The sequence below is a fragment of the Scyliorhinus torazame genome, chromosome 1 (assembly GCF_047496885.1).
Source record: "Scyliorhinus torazame isolate Kashiwa2021f chromosome 1, sScyTor2.1, whole genome shotgun sequence".
Taxonomy (NCBI): domain Eukaryota; kingdom Metazoa; phylum Chordata; class Chondrichthyes; order Carcharhiniformes; family Scyliorhinidae; genus Scyliorhinus; species Scyliorhinus torazame.
Window position 1 is genome coordinate 343,381,306 of NC_092707.1, and position 23,200 is coordinate 343,404,505.

Consider the following 23,200-nt stretch of genomic DNA (forward strand, 5'->3'; position numbering starts at 1 on the left):
GTGCTCTGGAAAGAGTTTGCAGACGGATTGTCGAGGATCTTGGGAGTGGAAGTGGCGGCGAGCTCGTGGGAGGCTATATTTGGGTTGTTGGAGGATTCCAGAGTGCAGGTGGGGAAAGAGGCTGACATGGTAGCCTTTGCCTCCCTAGTAGCCTGGAGGTGGATCTTGTTGTGCTGGCGGGACTCGGAGCTGCCGAAAATGGACGCCTGGGTGAGTGACTTCTTCCATCAAGAAAAAAATCAAGTTCGCCATAAGAGCAGCATAGGAGTGTTCTCTACAAGGTGGAGGCTGTTCATTGACTTCTTTAAAGGACATTAACAAGTCAGTGTGCTGGAGGGTTTCTTTGTGTTTTGTTTGAGTTTTGTGGTGGGGGGGCGGGGTGTAAATGGAGGGGCGGTACAGGGGAATAGTGGCAATTGTGTATAGTTTATTGCTGCTGTTGTTGTTTGCCCGTTTCTGTTCTCCATATATTTGAAAATACCTCCAGTCAAATATTTTTCAAAAAGTAAATGATTTGGCTGCAGGGATAGAATGTACGATAGCCAGATTTGAAGATGATACTAAATTGGTGAGAAAGCAAGTTGCAATGAGGAAATCAGAAATTTACAAATGGATATGTGCAGGTTAGGTGAGTGGGCCAAAATTTGGCAGATGGAATTTAACGTGGATAAGTGTGAGGTCATCCATTTTGGTCGGAGGAATAAAAAAGCTACTTATTATCTAAATGGAGAGAAACTTCCAAATACTTTGGTGCGGAGGGATCTGCTTATCCTCGTGCATTAATCACAGAAAGTTAGTATGCAGGTGCAGCAGGTAATAAGGAAGGCAAATGGAATTTTGGCATTCATTGCTAATAGCTTTGGGTATAAAAGTAGGGAAGTACTGTTGCAATTGTACAGGGCATGGTGAGTTTTATAACCCCCACGAGGACCATGGAGAAACCATTGTTGATCTCCCCGTAGGACTCATGGAATATGAATCACCCAGCTGGATTTCATTATAACTTCATGTGGGCAGCACGGTAGCACAGTGGTTAGCACTGTTGTTTCACAGCGCCAGGATCCCAGGTTCGATTTCTGGCTTGGGTCACTGTCTGTGCGGAGTTTGCATGTTCTCCCTGTGTCTGTGTGGGTTTCCTCCGGGTGCTCCGGTTTCCTCCCACAAGTTCCGAAAGATGTGCTTGTTTGATGAATTGGACATTCTTAATTCTCCCTCTGTGTACCTGAACAGGCGCTGGAGTGTGGCGACCAGGGAATTTTCCCAGTAACTTCATTGCAGTGTAGTAAGTCTACTTGTGACAATAATAAAGATTATTACCATTAGCTTCATTTAGTCTAATGGAAAATTATGGTCAATAAACATTGCTAAGTGGATTAGTCATTCTTGAAGCTCAGCCAAGCATTCATAAGGAGGCCATTTGACAACCATATCAAAAAAACAGGCTGAACAGATGACCTCATTATGAATGCTTGGCTGAGCTGCAAGAATGACAAATGCACTAAGATCCCAGCAAGTAATTTTTATACATCTGCAACAAGGAGATAAAGCTTTGTTTTATTGACACCTCTACTACCTTGTTTCTTTGAAGTGATTTTAACTGCTTGTGTGTTTCTTTATGCAAGATCAAAAGGTGTGAAGTGGAAAAAAACTTCTAACATTGATACTATGAATAGTTGTGATCAATTGACAGCTTTATGAGAAAGTCAGAGGGCCAATGTGTTTCTTTTTTAAAATTTTTCCAATTAAGGGGCAATTTATCATGGCCAATCTACCTACCTTGCACATCTTTTGGGCTGTGGGGGTGAGACTCGCGCAGACACAGGGAGAATGTGCAAACTCCACGCGGAGAGTGGCACAGGGCCAGGATCAAACCTGGGTCTTTGGCGCTGTGAGGCAGCAGTGCTAACCACTGTGCCACCATGCTGCCCAGGGCCATTATGTTTTTTAAAATAAATTTAGAATACCCAATTCATTTTTTCCAATTAAGGGACAATTTAGTGTGGCCAATCCACCTACCCTGCACATCTTTGGGTTGTGGGGGCAAAGCCCATGCAGACACGGGGAGAATGTGCAAACTCCACACGGACAGTGACCCAGAGTCGGCTCAAACCTGGGACCTCGGCGCCCTGAGGCAGCGGTGCTAACCACTGTGCCACCATGCTGCCCGTGTTTCAATAGGAATGTTAAATGCCTGTTTTTTTTGGGTTAATAACTCGGAACTAGGTTCATAACTCCTCTAAGAGGCTATCAGACAAATCTCCTTACACAAGGGGTATGACTCCACCAAAATTGCAGGGGAGCTTAAACTACCCATCCTCGCAATGGAGCCAGCAAGGGTGGGAGTGCTAACACATTTATTCAGCACTGACACCATTTTTTGGAAACGGGAATGAGGACAGAAACCACAGAATTGTGTCCTGTCTGCCTTTTTTAAATTCCTCCCAGTCAATGTGACTACACAAAGTTCCAGGCCCACGTGCTGCTGTGATGGAGTGTATACTCTGTAATCCCTTTGAAGAGAAAAGAATCACTCATGGGCTGTGATATTCTCCAATAACCAGCATGACAGTAAGACTTTTCAGTTATACTATCTGGGCCTCACTACTGGACAGGAAAAGGTACATTCAAAAATACAGGGGAAACAGTGCAGTTTTATCAACTCCATGGAGGTGGGATTGGAAGGGGGAAGTTGGGAGCAAATTTGAAAATAATGCACCAGGGAACAATGTACTTCTGCCTCTTAGGAGGCAGCAGTGGTTAGCCACCTGTTCGCATCAGGCAGATATATAGGCCAATTAAAGGACCAATCAAGACAAGATCTTGGCACCATGTGATCTTCCTGATAATGGCCACCAACTCAGACTGGAGCCCAGAACATATCTGGAAGTGAGGTCCCGGTGGCAGACAGGGGGCCATCCATTGCCTCCTATCAATCCCCCCATCATGGAGCCAGAGGGAGGAGAATGCCACAACCACAGCCATAAACAATCCTGTTGAGAGGTTTCCTTTCCACAATGACTGCCTGACAGCTATCTCCTTTCTTCATTTTTTAAATTTTCAGATAGGTTTCGGAGATCCTGCCCTTCATTGGATGGCAAATATGGAGGCGGCCTCCTAATCGACTGCCTCCCATCAAAAAGTGGCAATGGAAGACACTAGTAGAGCTGGGATCTGAGATTGCAAACCCCCGTGGCATAAAAATTTCAAAACGGACAAGGTCTTGCCCATAGATTCCACTCGGTATTGAATATAAGAACATTTCTGGAGATACCTATCAGGTCTGGCAGCATCTGTGGAGGGAGAAACCGAGTTAACGTTTCAACCACCAGGTGTCAACATGTAAGAAGGAGGTTGCACTTTTGGTAGCTATGGTCGGTATCTGCATTTTTAAGGCATTTTCACCTGTTTAGTCGGGTGATCTTCATTTGAAAGTGTTCTAGACCGGTGTAGAGATAGTTGTAATTCACCGACTGACCACTAGGAGTCTGATTGGTACAATAATCTTTTTTATTGTCACAAGTAGGCTCACATTAACACGCAATGAAGTTACAGTGAAAATCCCCTAGTCTCCACACTCACCCGGTGCCTGTTAGGGCACACAGAGGGAGAATTCAGAATGTCCAATTCACCTAACAAGCACGTCTTTTGGAATTTGTGGGAGGAAACTGGAGCACCCGGAGGAAACCCAAGCAGACATGGATAGAATGTGCAGACTCCGCACAGACAGCGACCATGTATGTTACAGTCATCTGACCTCAGACTGGCTGGAAGAAGTTCAAGAGAGAGGTTGCTTGTGCATGATTTTACTGTTGTTCATCTGTTGACTTGTATATAGTTTACCCACATTTAATGTCAATAAATCGTTTATAGCTTTAGCTACAAGTGTTCTTGTAATAAATCAGGCCACCTGACTGGAACATTACATAGATGGTGTTAAACACTGACAAGGCCTGCCACAGAGATTTGAAGATTTTGCAGACTGCCAGAATTAACAGCATGGAGTCGTTGAAGCTACCAAAAAGTCTCAGCTGTCATGGTAATGTGGACAGCAACTGGCAAGTGTTTAAACAACAATTTAATCTGTTTCTTACTGCAGTAAATTTAGAAGATTAATCAGATTCACGTAAGGTACCGATGCTCCGAACAGCGGCAGGGCCAGAAGCAATTGCTGTGTTTAATATGGTTAAATTTGCAAACGAGGAAGATAGTAAAAATTTTAACAAAGTAATTTGAAGATTTAATGCCCATTGCAGCCCCAGAAAGAATGAAATTTGTGAATGCTATGTGTTTAGATCACGTTTACAGAAGACAGACAAATCCATAGATTATTTCATCACTGATTTGAAGTTAAAAGCCAAAATCTGTCATTTTTCTGCAGTGGAAGCTCCCATGATTCGGGACCAGATTGTGTTTGGTGTGAATGAAAATAAACTGAGTGAACAGTTGCTGAGGAAATCAGAGCTGTCTTTGGAACAAACAGTTAAGATTTGTCAGGCTCATGAGCTAGCAGCACAGCATTCTGAAATGTTTCTCAGTAATGGTAGCGTCTTCTTGGAGGAGAAAACTCCGGTTACCACCCTTTTTCCAAAAAGGCGGGAAACTTCCAAAAAAAAAAGGCGGGAAAGTTCCTGCACACCAACAAACAGATTAAAGATCAGGACAAAGTGTTTCCGTGTAAATGATGTGGTCAAAGGCAGAAATTAAGGCAGTGTCCAGCATTTGGCAAGTTTTGTTCCAGATGCAAAGGAAAAAATCACTTTGCTCAGAATTGTTACTCAAAGCACAACCCCAGACCAGTCAGTTCAGTGGAAGAGACAGTCTCCAGTGATGAAATATCATTGTTTTGTTGGAGTAATAACAGAGAAGAATACATTTTTGGAGACATCAAAAAATTCTCCAACACCAAAATAAAATGCAAACTGATACTCCATTTAAAATAAATGAGGTTGATGAGGACAAATGGCTGCTACCACTTGAAGTGAACAGTGCAGTGGTCTGATTGAAGTTAGACACTGGTGCCAAAGCCAATTTAATCAGCATGACTGATTTTAAAAATCTAAAACTTCAGCCGATTAAAAGAAATCACAAAATATCTCTGAGAGATTATAATGGTTCATGCATTAAATGTTATGGTCCATGTGACCGGAGTGTGGTGGTAAAGAACACAATTTTATCTCTGAGAGACTACAACGGTTCAAGCATTAAATAATAATAATAATCACTTATTTTCACAAGTAGGCTTCAATGAAGTTGCTGTGAAAAGCCCCTAGTTGCCACATTCCGGCACCTGTTTGGTGAGGCTGGTACGGGAATTGAACCCGCGCTGCTGGCATTGTTCAGCATTACAAGCCAGCTGTTTAGCCCACTGTGCTAAATCAGCACCTTAATGTTATGGTGCGTGTGACCTGAGTGTGGTGGTGAAGAACACAGTTTATTCCATCCCATTCTGTAATGTATCTGAGGGTTTGGATTCATTATCAGGTGATCAGTCCTGTGAAGAATTCGGTCTAGTGCAGTTGGTATGTGGCATCCACAAAGAATTGGATCAACACTCCAACAATTCAGAGAACATCAGCAGCAAATTCAGTAATGTGTTCACAGGTTTTGGTGCACTATCATTCACCTATAAGATACAACAATAAGATATAAGAGGATGCAAAACCTGTGATCCATGCACCAAGAAGAGCACCTGCACCTCAAAAAGGAGCTAGACAGAATGCCAAAATTAAAAGTAATCAGGAAGATAGAAGAACCTACTGATTGGGTAAACTCCATGGTATGTATAAAGACAAGGAAAGGCAATATTTGCATATATATGGATCCCAAAGATCTTAACGAGAATATCAAAAGAGAACATTACCAAATACCAAAGCGTGAGGATATCACAACTGAGATGGCTGGTGCACAATTCTTTACGAAACTTGACGCAACTTAAGGTTTCTGGCAGGTAAAGTTAGTGGAACAAACTACTACACTTTTAATATGCTATTTGGACGGTATTACTTTCTGAGAATGCCGTTTGGCATAATTTCGGCATCAGAAATTTTTCACCATGCCGTGGAGCACATAATTTAAGGCATCGAAGGTGTACATGTGTACGTGGATGATATCATCATTTGGGGCTCAACCATAGACGAGCACAATACGAGGTTGCTTAAAGTTCTAACGGGCGTCAGGAGAAACGGGCTGAAGCTCAACAAGCGAAAGTGCCAATTTGGAGTAACTTGAGGTCACATTCCTAGGTGACACCTCTCATCGCATGGCATTGAACCTGACAAGGACAAAATCCAAGCAATTCTCAACACTCCAAAACCACACAAGAAAGCCATCTTTTAAAAAATAAATTTAGAGTACCCAATTCATTTTTACCAATTAAGGGGCAATCTAGTGTGGCCAATCCACCTACCGTGCACATCTTTTGGGTTGTGGGGGCAAAACAACGCAAACATGGAGAGAATGTGCAACTCCACACGGACAGTGACCCAGAGCCGGGATCGAACCTGGGACCTCGACGCTGTGTGGCAGCAGTGCTAACCACTGCACCACTGTGCTGCCCTAAGAAAGCCAGCTTAAGAGTGATGGATATGATCAATTTTGTTGGGAAATACATTCCACACCTGTCAGCAAAAACAGCACATCTATGTGATCTCCTGCAGAAGATAACAGATTTCACTTGGACTAAGCAACATGAGCAAGAGTGGAAGAAGCTCAAGACTTCACTAACTACCACGCCAGTTCTCACATTTTTTGACCCATCTAAGCAGATTAAAGTGATAACAGATACGTCGAAAGATGGTCCAGGAGCAGTTCTTCTGCAACTCGAGCATGACGATTGGAAACCAGTCACGTATGCATCACAATCCATGATGACAACAGAGCAGAAGTACGCTCAAATCGAAAAAGAATGCCTGGGTGTAGTTGTAGATTTGGAGAAATTCCACGGCTACGTCTATGGGCTTCCAACCTTTGCAGTTGAGACAGATCATCGTCCTTTGGTTAACATCATCACAAAGAATCTCAATCAAATGTCTCCGCGCATTCAAAGGTTGATGATGAAGTTACAAGGCTATGACTTCAATCTCATCTGCATGCCAGGCAAATATTTGTCATCAGCAGATGCATTATCGAGAGCGCCGATACAAAATACTAGTAATGAAATTGGTGAAGATGTAGGTCTGCATGTCAATCTTATTTCCACACTACTACCAGTAGCAGATATGAAACTACGTGAGACCCAAGAAGTGACCAGGAAGGATCAAACTCTTCAAGAGGTGATGTGGACCGTCAATTCAGACTGGCCCAGAGGTCAATGTATGGAGTTCTACAATATAAGATCTGAACTCAGTATCATTAATGGAGTGGTACTTCATTTGAACACTATAGTCATACCTCAATCTCTTTGCAAGGATGTACTTAAGACGATACATGAAGGAAATCTTGGGATTGAGAAGTGACCCTGTTTACTGGCCAGGTATAAACCAGGGTATTGAAAGGATGGTCAATTGTTGTGACACATACCAGACACATCATTGCAAGCAAACAAGAGAACCTATGCAAATATCTGATTGACCTACGACACCACGCCAGAAAATAGCTATGGATCTCTTTCACCTACGAGGAAAAGATTATTTAATTATCATAGACTGTTTTTCAAAATATCCCAAAATGGCTTTACTGTCAAGCATAACAACAATACTGCACACCAAGTCAATTTTTGCTAAACACAGAATTCCTCAAATCGTCATGAGAGACATAAGTCCTTGTTTTAGCTGTAAAGAGTGGCAACACTTTGAGTCACATATGATTTCAATCAGGTCACGTCACGTCCATTGTACCCGCAAGCCAATGGCAAAGCTGAAAAAGTGTACATATTGTCAAGAAATTGTTGAAGAAGGCAATGGGCAGCCAATCTGATCATTATTATATCTCGCACTATTCAGTTACAGAGCATCACCATTGTCATATGATAGATTGCCAACAGAGTTACTGATGAGTAGAAGGTTGCATACCACACTTACATACTTGGAAAAGGAGGAGAACACAGTAGTACTGCAGGAAATGTGAAACATTAAAGCAAAACAAAGGGAGTTCTATGGTAGAGTGTCTAGAACGTTACCATCTCTGAGTAGTGATGATATTGTGAGAATAGAAGATTTAGGCAATTGGTTGGAAAAAGCCATTGTGCTTGAAGAAGTAGAACCTCATTCCTACAATGTACAGACAGAGGATGGGTTGGTTTTAAGAAGAAATCGTCACGCACCCTTGAAAACCAGAGAAGACTTTCACAACAACGTGATGGATGACGAATCTACATCAGAATCAACGCAAGCCGCAGTGTCAGATAGTTCACCAGTTCCTAAGCATGGGAATGTCATGGAGAGCATTGAATCTACAAGTTCTGAGCAGCAAGGTCAAACTTTGAGAAGATCAACCAGAGTCAGAAGAAAACCTGACCGACTCAATTTGTAGATTTGTACATACTATACTTGCTTTATATGTTAAACTAGTTTTCAAATTGTAAAGAAAAAAATTAATACTGTTAGACTCACAGGCTAATGATATCACATGTAAATGAAATGATGATAATGTATTAATTTATTCCTTCAAAGAAAAGGGGATGTGGTGCTATCATGGTTGTGTTGTAATTCACCGGCTGGCCACTAGGAGTCTCATTTGATTATAAGTGAATGTTAAAATCAGATGACCTCAGACTGACTAGGGAGCTGGAAGAGAGAAGTTGCTTGTGCATGTCCATACTGTTATTCATCTGTTGTTTTGTATATATTTGACCCACAGTTAATGTTAATAAATTATTTATAGCTTTAGCTACAAGTGCTCTTGTAATATAAATCAGGCCATCCGGCAAGAACATTACATATGTAATATTTCACCAGTCAATTGTGTTACTTGAATACATAAAACCTCTGTAAACTCAGGGTCATGCAATGTGGACTGAGCAGAGGTGTCCCACAAAGTGGTCGCCCAATCTGTGTTGGTCTCCCAATGCAGAGGGACTGCATTGAGTAGTGAATCTAGTATAGTAAATTGAAAGAATTACAAGTAAGTCAGGAGGTCTTGTAGCACATCGGTAGTGCCCCTACCTCTAAGCTAGATGCTCTGGAACTTGATGACCACAGAAGGTGTGTTTATAACTATAAATAAAGGACTTAGGAATGTACTTTGTTTTTTTTTGTTTACTGAAGTATCCCTTTAAGTGCCTGCCGCATTAGTTTATCTGTTTAATTTAGTTTAATTGGTTAATACAAAATAAGAGTAGGCGATTAAGCCCTGTGAGCCTGTTCTGCCTTCAATAAGATCTGCTTGTTGTCTCAGCACCTTCCTGTCTGCCCCCCCTCCCGCACCCCCCGACAACTTGTCGATAAACAATCTAACTCAGCCTTGAATAAACTCAATTGAATCATAGAACGTTTACGGCACAAAAAGAGGCCACTTGGACAATTATGTCAGTGACCTCTGCTCAGTCCACATTGCATGACCCTGAGTTTACAGCGGTTTTATGTGTTCAAGTAACACAATTGACTGGTGAAATATTACATATGTAATGTCCTTATCGGATAGCCTGATTTATATTACAAGAGCACTTGTAGCTAAAGCTACAAATGATTTATCAACATTAGCTGTGGGTCGGGTGCGCTCGGAAGAGGCCTCCTGTAAGGGGACCTCCCTCCGGGCCCTCGCCACGGCGGCACTCCCATCCCCACCCAAAAAACACTCCAGAAGCCCAGTGGTGATAGCCACCCTCCAGTCCTGGAACCAACTATGGCAGCAATTTGGCCTGACCAAAATGTCAGACAAAGCTCCCATCTGTAACAACCATAGGTTCACACCAGCACTGACTGCGCCACCTTCAAAAGGTGGAGACAGGACGAGGGGACACTGACAGTCAGGGACCTGTACACCGACAGCAGGGTCACGATACTGGACGAACTGACGGACAAATTCCAGCTGGCCAGGGGGAACGAGCTAAGGTACCTGCAGCTCAGAACCTTCCTACGAAAGGACACAAGGACTTACCCACAACCGCCACAACAGACATTTCTGGAAGAGTTACTGGACGCAAGCATATTAGAGAGAGGAAACTGTAGCGACATGTACGACCGACTGGTAGAAGGGGTCGACACCGTACTGGACGCAACAAGAAGGAAATGGGAGGATGACCTGGGGATTGTAATAGGGTGGGGACTCTGGAGCGAAGCACTGCATAGGGTCAACTCCACCTCCACCTGCGCAAGGCTCATGTGTACGCAACTAAAAGTGGTACATAGAGCCCACTTAACAAGAATCCATATGAGTAGGTTCTTCCCGGAGGTGGAGGATAGATGCGAACGGTGCCAAGGAGGCCCAGCCAACCACGCCCACATGTCTGGTCCTGCCCCAGACTTGTGGAGTACTGGACTGCCTTCTTCGAGGCAATGTCCAAGGTGGTGGAGGTGAGGGTGGAGCCATGCCCGAAAGTGGCGGTCTTCGGGGTTTCAGAACAGCCAGATCTATTTCTGGGAAGGAGGGCAGACCCCCTTGCCTTTGCCTCCCTGAACGCCCGACGTAGAATCCTGTTCGGCTGGCGGTCAGCAGCACCACCCAAAGCTGCAGACTGGCTGTCCGACCTCTCGGAATCTTTCCAAATGGAGAAAATCAAATTCGCCATCCGAGGGTCAGATGACGGCTTCCACAGAACGTGGGAGCCATTCACCTGATTGTTCCGGGACTTTGTTGTGGCCAACAAACAAGCAGAAGAATAGCCAGGTAGCCAGGAACCAGGGGAAAGCAGCCAAAGCATGAGAGGGGGAAATAGAACGGAAGGGGGGGACAACTCAGTCTAAGAGGAAGGAAAGGTGAACCAAGGGGGGGGTGGAGGAGGAAAGGAAAGGCGAACCCCGCGGGGGGGGGGGGGGGGGGGAGGAGGAAAGGCAAACCGTGGGGGTGGAGGAGAGAAGAGACAGGGAACAATAGAGGAGAGCCAGGGAGGTGGAAGGGGGGGGGGGGGAACGTTAACCAACCTGACATCCACAGGAACAGAGAAAAATGAGAATACAGGTGGAGGACGGGAGGGCCGGCTGAAGCGGCAGAGTGCACAAGAAGACAACGGCGGCAAAATCCGATCGGGAGATGCGAGGGGCAACATCGGCACCAGGCCCACTTGAGGACTGCACTCCGGAAGTGCCTCGCCGGCACAAAGGGATGCCTACTTACATATTTATAGATATGTCATATCCTGTGTACATAACGGCAAAATATACTCTGTGCAAAAATCCAATAAAACATTAACTGTGGGTCAAATATATACAAAACAACAGGTGAATAACAGGATGAACATGCAGAAGCAACTTCTCTCTTCCAGCTCCCTAGTCAGTCTGAGGTCATCTGCCTAATCCCATTTTCCAGCATTTGGTCCATAGCCCTGCAGTTTACGGCACAGATGCACATCCAGACACTTTTTCAATGAGTTGAGAGTTTCTGCCTTTACCACCCTGTCGGACAGTGAGTTGCAGACCTCTACCCCTCCCCCCCCCCCCCATGGGTGAAAAACATTTTCCTCATCACCCCTCAAATCTTTCTACCAATCACTTTTAATCTATGTCCCCAAATCATTGACCTCTGTACTAAGGTAAATAGGTCCTTCACATTCACTCTATCCAGCCCCCTCACAATTCTGTACACCTCAATCATAACTCCCCTCAGCCTCCTCTGTTCCTAGGAGAACAATCCCAGCCTATCCAATCTTTCCTCATAGGTGCATTTTTCCAGTCCTGGCAACATCCTCGGAAATCTCCTTTCCCTGCCGTATCTCCCTTTCCTTAATGCTCATGTATTTGCTTTGTTTGGCCCCTTGTTCCGCACTGTAACCAATCACTGTTTGTCGATGTACCATGTGTCAATGTTCTCTGTTGATTATTCTTTTTGTCCACTATGCGCGTAATGTGTACGTTCCCTCAGCCGCAGAAAAATACTTTTCACTGTACTTCCGTACATGTGACAATAAATCGAATCAATCAATTGAGATAACTAGAACTGCACGCAATACTCCTGTTGTGGCCTAACTAATGTTTTATAACCTCCAGTATAACCTCCCTATATTCCATACCTCATCCAAAAAAGGAAAGGATTCCATTTGCCTTCTTAACCACATTATCGACCTGTCCCACGCGACCAATGTTTGTGTCACCTGCAAACTCCTTGATCATGCCCCCTACATTTATGTCCAAATCATTAATATATACCACAAACCGCAGGGCAACTAGTACTGAGCACTATAGAACCCCAAAGGAAACAACTTGCTAGTCTCAACAATTACTCTTTTTTTCCCAGTCCGTGGGGTGGCTTCAATGGGAAATCCCATTGACAAGTAGCATGAAGAGAGAACGGAGGAGAATCCCACCGTTATCTCTTTTTGCCCCAAATAAGGAGGCTAGGACTATGGACGGTAACTGCAAATGTGGCCTCACCAATGCCCTGCATAGCTGCAGTGAAACTCCCCAACATTTATATTCCATTCCCTAACAAAACATTATATTTGCCAGTGGCAAATACACATAGGTTACTGGTGCAAATTCTGACGAGACTCCTCTTCCTACCCACCCCGTTTCTTGTCTACAAAGTAAATGCAGAAGATTAACTTTGTTTATGCTGCTTCCAGAATACAAACCTCCAAAATGTGCTTGTACTTGAGACTAAGGGGCATTTCCAGCGGGGCTGTTGGAAACAACAAGAGCACAATTTGTAACTTGTGCAGAATTATCCAAACAAAAAACATAAAACCAGTCATGTGAGCTACATTTTAACAATGCAAAACCATAAAGAAACAATAATAAGGTTGAGAAGGAAAAATGGAAAGATGCCTGCGCCTGGTTCAATTGATAAATCGATGGGGCAATAATTAACCAACTTTGTCGTTGTATCACACTATTACCAGGATAGAGGACGGTGAATTGAATTGACTATTTATGTCCCAACAATTCTTTTATCCCCATCACCAAGCCACCAATGCCTATGGTCACTGTTCGACCATCAAACTATTTTGACCGGTTTCTTTTCCGGGCTTTTCACGTGTTGACTTGGTCTCACATTCCAACAATTTGCTTTCCTAACGATCTTATTTTAATAAAGTAACACTTACGTTTCAGTTTCCACATGGCTGCAAGCGGCTGGTGACACAAGCGGGGCTTTTGTAAATCACTCACTCAGGGAGTTGGAGCCGGTTGGAACAGCCGGGCGGTCAGGATATTGACATCTGCGCCTGTGAGAAGTCAGATCGTTGATTTCATTTCAGATGTGACCTTGGTGATGGTGAGGCTGCCACACAGACACACGCGGCAGCTGGGATTCTTTCTCTCTGACCTGCCTGGCCCTTATTCCCCGCGGAGGCTCCTTCCTGCAGGAAACTTCCCAAACTGGGAAATGAATGCAGCAACAGCCGGAGAGTTTAGTTCATTGTCATTTCTTCATGCTTTTGTTTTCAGGCAGGTGACGCGGTGAATAGGAATCCGCTTCACTCAATGTCCTGTATGAGGAAGGCAGTTCATTACCCCCCGCCCCCCCACACACAAACCAGGTCTGCTGGAGACAGACAGTGCCTGACAACTCCCACCCCGGCTCAATAGGGATTACAGGATCCCAGATTAGATCAGATATAGTGACTGAGATATATCCCCACCCTGGTTAATTAAGTCAGCGAGGATCTCCCCCAGTTGTGATGGCCAGGTGCCTGCAGAATGACAACGCGGTAGCACAGTGGTTAGCACAGTTGCTTCACAGCTACAGGGTCCCAGGTTCGATTCCCGACTTGGGTCACTGTCTGTCGGCGGAGTCTGCACTCCCTGTGTCTGCGTGAGTTTCCTCCGGGTGCTCCGGTTTCCTCCCACAAGTCCCGAAAGACATGCTATTAGGTCATTTGGACATTCTGAATTTGCCCTCTCTGTACCCGAACAGGCGCCGGAATGAAGTGACTAGGGGCTTTTCACAGAAACTCCATTGCAATGTTAATGTAAGCCTACTTGTGACACTAATAAAGATTATTATTAACTGGTGCCCTTGGAAGAAACGTGTGCAATCTTCAGGGCAAGTCTCCTGCTGCCCTTGAAGGGTGTGATCAAAATGTTTGCATCTACCAAATATCTACCAAGCATGGACGGCAGGCTTGTCTGGCGATACGGACTGCGCCGGTGGCAACCTGGAAGGATCCAGAGACGAAAGGTTTGACTGCTGCCGTGACCCGGGCCGGAGGAGGCAATAAAATGCCGGGTGTGATGCCGTCCTCATTGTTGGAGGTGACACAACTCTCTTGTGAGTGTCCCCAGAGAAATTAAGCCTCCTTTTACCCTGTTCTGTGGCCTATACCACTGAGTGGGGTGATTTTGTGGTCAGCGTTCCTACCTCTGAGCTATAAGTTATGGGTTCAAATCCCAGCCCAGGATTATGATGGTTCTGAAAGGTGTATTCATAACACATCCCAATGCATCCCTGCAAACCCTTCTGACAAATGACAATGGCAGGTGGTAAGAACAGGAGAGATTCCTGGTCAGTCATGTGATGGAAAAAATGATGGAGGTTCTAATGCCCCTAGCTCCAGACTACAACATATGTTCATAACAATGCATTTTACCGAAGTAACTGTGACTCCCATGTGCAAACTGTAACACACCCCACGCCATAAACCCGGCACCCACCCAATCCAGAGTCTCTCCTGTTGCAGCCCCCCCGTCATTCTTCCTCATCTCCTGGCAGAATTGAATTCTCAAATCTCCAGTGAAGAACATCATGCCCCAATCAAAGAGTTCAGAATATTCTACAAAGCCTTTGAAATCATAGACTTAGCAAGGGAAACACAATTTTCTTGCGATCTTTCTTGTCACCTGCCAGTAAAATACTCCCAACATTTTCTACAATTTTGTCTGAAAGTAGCTGAGGATCCCTTCATACCTTGTAGGGAATGGCTGTACTGTCAATGTATTGTGGGTGCAAGTGGGAACTGACAGTATCAATGTGGTTAGAGAGGAATATATATTATTGTGATTACAAACAATAATGTCACAAAGATCATCAAAACTCAAGTTAATTAAAACAAGTAGGCAAGAGCTTTATTTCATTCCCCAACAACCTGGTAATAACAGTAGGTGAGGGAGGGTGGGAGAGAGAACAGTGTTGGATTTTCAAATTAAAAAAATAAATTCCAATAAATTTACCTCAAAATTTGCCATGAAAATGTTGGGCTTATGCAACGAAAGGGTACCTGATGTTCAAGACACCATATATAAAAAGTGAAATGAACTGAACTTTAATCAAATCACCTTGAATGAAAATGCTATCAAAAGGATGAGCAGATGTTTGACTTCAAATAGCAAATAGGAGCAGGCGGGAAGTCAATTTATCTTCTTGCCTATGCTGAAAATGGGTGTTACTCTCCAGGACACCAGCTGCGACAATCATTCCAAGAGTTTTACCGCCATCCTTTCTTGTGACACATCCATAATCTTTTTTTCAGGTTATAGGCTACTCGCTGATCACATTGTTTTCTGATCAGACTGTTTGTTTCAATTACCTTCCAGTAATCAAATATCTGAATTGCACTGAAGTTTGTTTTTAATTGTCGCCCATTGATGTCCAACTCTGGCGAAAGCTAGAGTGGTATTGATTCATCCTGGAGAGAATATAACTTTAACGAGACAATGGGCACGATTCTCCCAAAAGGAAACAAAATCTCGTAGGCAGCAACTCGTGTTGAATATGGGGCCTGAACGGGGAACATGTGGCCGCGGCTGCACATAGCCCCGTTTTGTACAGTGAGGAGCTCCACTCACCGGAACTCCCCAGTGTAGGGAGAGATCGGGACGCCATTTTAAAATGGCACCCTGATCTCCAAGGCCCCCGAAACGATCCCCGACTTCCCGCAACTCCCAACATCGGGCACACCAGCCCGATAGCACATGCCTAAAAAATGCCAGCTTGGCACCTTGGCAGTGCCAACCTGTCTCCCTGGCAGTGCCCAGGCCAGATGGCAATGCCACATGATAATCGTGGCAGTGCCAGGCTGGCACTCAAGTGGCACTGCTGAGGTGCCAGGCTGGCACTGTCATGATGCCAAGGTGGCACCAATAGTGCCAGGGTCTAATGCAGCTGGGGGCCTCTGACATGCTGGGAGACCCCCAGGAGTGCCGTCTGGTCCCCGTTTGTGGGGATCAAGGGGATGAATCCCAAAGCCTTGGCAGTGCCACCGTGCTCTGATATGCAGATTTGCCAAAAAGTGATCCCGCCTCAAAGGGATTCACATCGCAACGTCTCGCGTTGGATCTCACGCGGCAAGGCGAGCTGGGTAGATCCCGGGAGTGGGGTCTTTTGGCTTTCATCTGCTATGCTGTGCCATTGGTGAGCTGTTTGTTTGGTGCAGCGTGACCGCTGGATCACGCCCAATATAGGATTCTTGGGATGCTCGACAGGGTACATGATGGGAAGTTGTTTTCCTTTGTGGGAGAGTCTAGGACCAGAATCTCAGAGTAAGGGGTTGTCCATCCAAGACAAAGATGAGGAGGAATTTCTTCTCTCAGCGGGTATTGAATCTGTGAAATTCTTTATCGCAGAAGGTTGCAGAGGTTGGGTCGCTATGTATGTTCAAGGCTGAGATAGACACATTTTTAATCAGTAAGGGAATTAAGGGTTATGGAGATAAAGCAGGAAAGTGAAGTTGAGGATTATCATATGAGACGAATCATGGTCGCATTGACTGGCCGAGCAGACTCTATACTTAGATTTCCAGATGACATTTGATAAAGCACCACATCAAAGGTTATTGCAATAAATAAAAGCTCATTGTGTAGGGGGTAATATATTGGCATGGAGAGACATTTGGCTGTCTAACAGGGAGCAGAGCATACATAAAGTGGGGCAGGATTCTCCGTTAGCCGACGCCAAAATCAGGAAAGGCGATTGGGGGGGGGGGGGGGGGGGGGGGGGAGGAGAATCGGGTCCGACGCCAAAATCGCAGCAGGCGCCGATTTGACGCCAAATCGCAATTCTCCAGCACCTCAACAGCGACAATGCGTTCCGGAACACACGTACAGTAAACACTGTTTGCATATCATTAACGGGCCCGACCCGGTACTCTCCGGGGCCTCCGCGAGTATCCTCCTCCGATGGGCCGAATTCCTGATGGTGTGGTTCACTTGTGCTTTTAAAAATCATGAAACTGGCGTCTTGGCTGATGAAGGAGCGAGAGAGGAGGTTGGACACGGAGAGGAGTGGCTGTGGGCTGCCAGGCCGGACACTGGCTGGAGTGGTGCCCTGTCAGGGCTGAGCACAATAAGATGTCTTACAACATCAGGTTAAAGTCCAACAGGTTTGTTTCGAATCACTAGCTTTCGGAGCACTACTCCTTCATCAGGTGAATGAAGAGGTAGGTTCCAGAAACATATATATAGACAAAATCAAAGATGCAAGACGATACTTTGAATGCGAGCATTTGCAGGTAATTAAGTCTCTCTGGCTCTACTAAAGACTGGCCATGCCAGCTCCCATGGCCGTGTGCCCTGGCCACTGAAACCACCAGCTACCCACTCCCTGGGCTGGATGCATCCGACTGTGTAACACTGTCAGTTTCTGTTTCCCCTCACCAGGAGAAGGCCACTCATAACCGCCGGAAGCGGAAGAAGCCTGGAGGGGGACTGCCGGACAGCAGAGCAGAGGGCCCTGGATGCGGTCGGTGGGCCCGAACAAAGGGCAGTCACCGGGGTGGAGGTCGGCATCAGGCGAGGAAGTGAGATCATGCTGTGCTGCGGTTCCCCATGGCATCCTCACCACCACCACCACCCCTACACCCCCCTCCCCAACAAACACGCCCCCCTCTCCGCCCGCGTTGCAATCATGTGTCTTGCAGGAGCTGCTGGTGATGGGACATACCCTTCTGGTGGCCCCTACCCAACCCCAACGCCAGACACAGCTGCAGCCTGACCCCCAGGTGCCGACCAGCGACGATAAGGACACAAGACGTGGATGGGAGCCCTCGATCCAAATCCCAGGACACCCCTGAGCTCAAGTCTGGGGATGACACAGATTTCCTGTCACAGCTGTCTCCAACACCCTCCACCATCCCAGAGACACTCACCTCGGCTGGACACTTTAGTGGAGAGCCTCCTGGGACACAATCTGGGGTGCACCACACACATGCTCCGGTCAGCAGGCGTAGGTAGGAACTCCCAAGGGGGTGGATAGTTGGAGACAGACCGACCCAGGGGACTAGCTGTTGCCCAGACGAGTTTCAGGCTTCTGGAATGTCTACGATGCAGGCCCCACAGACCTCCTAAATAAAGAGACCCCCTCCCAGAGACCCCCTAAATTAACAGATTCCCAGAGACCATCTAAATTAAGAGACCCAGTAAATAAAGAGACCCCCACAGTGACCCCTCCAATAAATAGATCTCCCCATTGACCCTCCAGAAGACGGACCCATTTTAGGAAGCCCCCCAAAAGAGAGATCCCTGTCTGGAAGCTAAAGAGCAGTCCAGACAGAGGCAGTGAAAATAATCACTGCTCTAACACTCACCTGGGCAATACACCTGCTGCTTCAGGCAGAGGAAACAGCACCTGTCAATTGCTGGAAAGAGAAAACCAGTCAGCTGGGCTTAAACCCCCTCAGATCTTTGATCTGCAAGCCATTCATTCATTTCTCTTTGACATTGATTTTACCAAGCTGTGATTGACAGCTGCCACACACCCTCAACTGTCAGCATTGTTCAATTCATCTTCCTTCACCATCGAGTAACTTTGAAGTGGTTAGTTGTGAAACTTAACCACAATGTTTCTCAATATCAACCTTTGGTTGAGAGCTCCTGGACCACTTCAAACAGAATTGAGTATTTTCCAATCATCTCCCTTCACGGTTGAGTGACTTTGAAGTGGTCAGCTGTGAATCTAGCAGCACTTAACTCTGTCTCTTTTGCATTGAGGACGGGAGGGTGACCCACCGATGGACTTTGGGGGAAACTCCCTTAAAGAGTTACTCCCTTGTCCCACCACGAGGCCCACAGCGTCAAAACCACACTTTGTCAGGACCAGTACCAATTCTCACCCAAGTGATTCTCTGGCCCAAAGGACTGGAAAATCACGAGGGCCCGGAGAATATGGTGCACGGCCCGGAAATAGGACTTAATTTCATCCTTCTGCTGGTGCAAGGCGTGAACCTCGATCCTGACGCCAGCGGGAGACCAGAGCATCGGAAACAGATCGGCACCCAGCGGCGAACCCGTTTTCTCCCTGCCACTGGATTCTCCGCCGCATCAGGAACTCCAACACTGGCAGCGCATGGCGGAGAATTCAGCCCATGGCATATGTTTTATTGTAGGATTCTGGCCAAGAGGACCCTGTGATGCGACATTGCAGATGCAAGGGGGTGGTGTTTAGTGGATGAATTGTGGTGTGAAGGGACGTCTTCCTAAGTGAACCAGAGCCTGCGTAGGGACTCACAGGTCACTTCTAGAGCAAAGGCGCCTGGGTGCCTCTTTCCTGCCTCATCCTCCCTCTGCACAGAGCTTCCCTCTTCACAGCATCCTCCCTATGTTCCTGTGATGTTACAGACCCGTTGCTGCTTTAGTGTGGGAAGGCCACCTAATTCTCTGTCCTGCTTGCGGCGATGCAGCAACAATCCCTGCCAAATCCAGTAACTCGCCACACCACCTCCAAAAATGCTTTGCAGTACTCAGTACGACGACAAACTCTGCAACGGCAGACGTCAGACTAGTTTACCTCACCAGGAAGTTGGATGGTTGGCTTTTTAAATAGCCCAAGCGGTGTGACCCTCCTTTTCTTTGGTGACAAACCGACACGATGAGTGGACCTCCATGATCCAAATTTGTAAACTGTGACGATCTGGTGTGTTGGGAAGCCTCTGACATCCACATCAGCACCATTCGCACTCTGCGGATTACTATTACTGGAAGTGACCAGAGGTGTTGCACACCACACTCGGGAGGGCCTCCGGTTTCCATTGTGCAGCTCAGAGCTGAATGTGATCAAAAATAATCACACTAACAAGATAATGTGCTGACCACTATTCAAAAAACAAGTCTTTGTAGGAGTGCGCATATTGTGTTTAATATAAAAATAGAAATATTCACAAAAATACAAATATATACCTCTGATAGTCATCACTGATCATTTCTCAATATTGAACAATGTAGATTCATTCCTTTAATTTGTGTGCAAATTTCTTCTGTATCAGATAAATAATTAGAATTTTTTTGGAAATCCTTTTATAGATCTTCAAGATCAGATAAATCTACAATGACTTTGATGAATAATGTATCATCTTTGATAAAGGTTGCAGTTTTCCCATCTTCGAGTACAGTATGAGACACAAACTTTGGGCATCCAGATGCGATATTCATTTCCGAGACTGGTCTTTGGAAGCTCGTGCTGTTGGCATCAGCCTTAAAGAGCTCGACAATATGATTCTTCTTTGGACTCTGGTCAAGCAGTACGAGGCTGACTTTCTGCTTGAACGGCCACAACAGCAGAGAATCATAATCACCTTTCATAACCACAAAAAACAAAGATAGGTGCGTCCCTTTGCCTGTTCCGTCACCATTTAAGTATGCTCTGGCACATAACTTATACCCACAGCGACTCGTGTAGAAGGACTGGCTAAATAGGGAAGGAGTGTATCCCTCTGCTGCCTCTAGCTTTCTCGTTCTGTAACTGCAGATCTTCCAAATCAGTTTGCCATTGTAGCCAGTAGCTTCTAAAACACGAAATCTTTCATTATTCTTTTCCAGAAGTTTCTTATGAGCACTTAGCAATAATTCGTGTTGCTTCAGACAGGGCTCAAAGGTGACTGAAGAAAAAACACACAATATAACTGGATGGTGAGTGACTTTATAATGTTGCCAAATCTCAAACTATTAAGACCTGCAATACTATATATAATTCGTAACTGAGACCATTTGAATTATGTGGCATTAGATGACAAGTTTCAACGGCAAGATAAGCTGTTTCAGCTGATTCGGTTTCTATGATATATTATCAACCACTTTGCAATGTAAGTGGTTGATGCATTTGCAAGCTAGCAGGACTGAGTGTTGGCGGGACTGAGAGAGCCACGAAGCAGAGAGCAAGAATTAGCAGGAGTGAGAGAGTCAACAGGAGTGAGAATGAGGAATCAGTGAGAGTGAGAGACTCTGGAATCAAGATATTTAAAATAATTAAGGATTTTATAAAATAATGATTTTTACGCGATGTAGGCTTCACTGGCTAGGCCAGCATTTGCAGTCAATGTGGTGTAGGTATATCCACGGTAATGCTAGGGAGGGAGTTCTGAGATTTTGACCCAGCGCCAGTGAAGGAACGGCAAATATTTCCAAGTCAGGATGGTGAGTGACTTGGCGGGGAACCTCCAGGTGGTGGGGTTCCCATGTATCTACTGCCCTTTACCTTCGAGATGATGGTGGTCGTGGGTTTGGAAGGTGCTGCCTAAGGAGACTTGGTGGGTCCCTGCAGGGTATCTTGTATACGGCATATGTATGGTGTTACTGTGCGTTCAAGCGGGCTGCTTTGTCCTGGATGGTGTCGAGCTTTGTAAGTGAGCTGCACTCATCCAGGCAAGTGGGGAATATTCCTGACTTGTGCCTTGCAGGTGGTGGACAGTCTTTGGGGGGGGCGGGGGGGGGGGGGGGGGGGGGGGGGGGGGGGGGGGTCAGGAGGTGAGTTACACGTCGCAGGATTCCTAGTTTCTGACCTGCTCTTGTAGCCACAGTATTTATATAGCGAGTCCAGTTCAATTTCTGGTCAACAGTAACCCCCAGGATGTTGATAGTGGGGGATTCTCTCTTATTGAAGATGGATATTGCCTGGCACTTGTGTGGTGCAAATGTTACTTTGCCACTTGTCAGCCTAACCCTCAATAATGTCCAGGTCTTGCTGCATTTACACGTGGGCTGCTTCAGTGTCTGAGAAGTCATTAATGGTGTTGAATATTGTGCAACATTCCCACATCTGACCACATATGTTGGAACAAAGGTCATTGGTGAAGCAGCTGAAGATGGATGGGCCGAGGAACTTCTGCAGTGATGTCCCGGGACTGAGATGACTGACCTCCAACAACCGCAACCATCTTCCTTTGTGCTCGGTATATAGCGCTAACCAGCAGAGAGTTTCCACCTGATTTCCATTGACTTCAGTTTTGCTAGGGCTCCTTGATGCCATACTCGATCAAATGCCGCCTTGATGTCAAGGACAGTCACTCTCACCTCATCTCTGTAGTTCAGGTGTTTTGTCCATAATTGAACCAAGGATATAATGAGGTTAGGAGCTGAGTGACTCTGGCGAACCCAAACTGAGCATCAGTGGGCAGGTATTGCTGATTAAGTGCCGCTTGATAGCACTGTTGATGGCCCCTTCCATAACTCTGCTGGGTCTGTCTTGCCAGTGGGACAGGGATGGTGATAGTGGTGTCTGGTACGTTATCTGTAAGGTGTGATTCTGTGAGTATGACTATGTTTGGCCTATGCTTGACTAGTCTATGAGACAGCTCTCCCAGTTTTGGCACAAGCCCCCAGGTGTTCGTAAGGAGGACTTTGCAGAGGAAATTTAAGAGTCAACCACATTGCTACAGATCTTATGTAGGCTAGACCAGATTTCCTTCTCTAAAAAGGACATTAGTGAACCAGTTGGATTTTTATGATAATTGGCAATGGTTTCATGGCCATCAATAGACTTTTATTTCCAGATATTTATTGGATTCAGTTTCCACCATGCCGTGATGGAATTTGAACCCGGGTCCCCAGAATATTCCCCTGAGCTACTGGGTCACCAGTCCACTACCACCATGCCATCCCCATGAAAGGGTAAACAGAAATAAACTATTTTCTCTGACAGAAGAATCCAGAACTAGAGGGTCCAATCTTAAATTTAGAAATAGGGCATTCAGGAATAAAATCAGGAAATGCTTTTTCAGGCAAAAGGGTCGTGGAAATCTGAAACTTCTATTTTCCAAATGGGTGTGGAAGCTGGGACAATTGAAATTTTCAAGACAGAGAATGATAGATTCTTGTTGCGTAAGAGTATCTAGGGATATGGAACAAAAGTGGGTAAATGCAATTAAAAGACAGGTTAGTCACAATATAATTCGATGGCAGAACAGGCCAAGGGGCTGTACCTTCCACATCCATAAAATCACATTAAACTCTGGGCCTTTCAATAG

General features: G+C 45.6%; 2 protein-coding genes across 5 annotated transcripts in view; both read right to left on the minus strand.

Annotated features, from left to right (window-relative positions):
* LOC140425382 (creatine kinase M-type-like) overlaps positions 1-13,525 on the minus strand; it is a 62,480-nt gene extending 48,955 nt beyond the window's left edge. The window contains exons 1-2 of one of the 2 annotated variants that reach the window (XM_072509591.1): positions 13,136-13,525; positions 12,665-12,711 (exon numbers count right to left, since the gene is read on the minus strand). In XM_072509591.1, the coding sequence (XP_072365692.1) occupies positions 12,665-12,711; positions 13,136-13,151 (63 nt within the window). In that variant the 5' untranslated portion in view covers positions 13,152-13,525. The remainder of the gene's footprint in view (positions 1-12,664; positions 12,712-13,135) is intronic. The other variant, XM_072509596.1, reaches the window with a different exon arrangement.
* Positions 13,526-20,078: 6,553 nt separating this feature from the next.
* The window catches only part of LOC140425398 (TNF receptor-associated factor 5-like), a 74,766-nt gene continuing 71,644 nt past the window's right edge, over positions 20,079-23,200 (minus strand). For all 3 annotated transcript variants that reach the window (XM_072509643.1, XM_072509633.1, XM_072509623.1), the window contains exon 11: positions 20,079-20,836. In XM_072509643.1, coding sequence (XP_072365744.1) covers positions 20,256-20,836 — 581 coding nt within the window. In that variant the 3' untranslated portion in view covers positions 20,079-20,255. The remainder of the gene's footprint in view (positions 20,837-23,200) is intronic.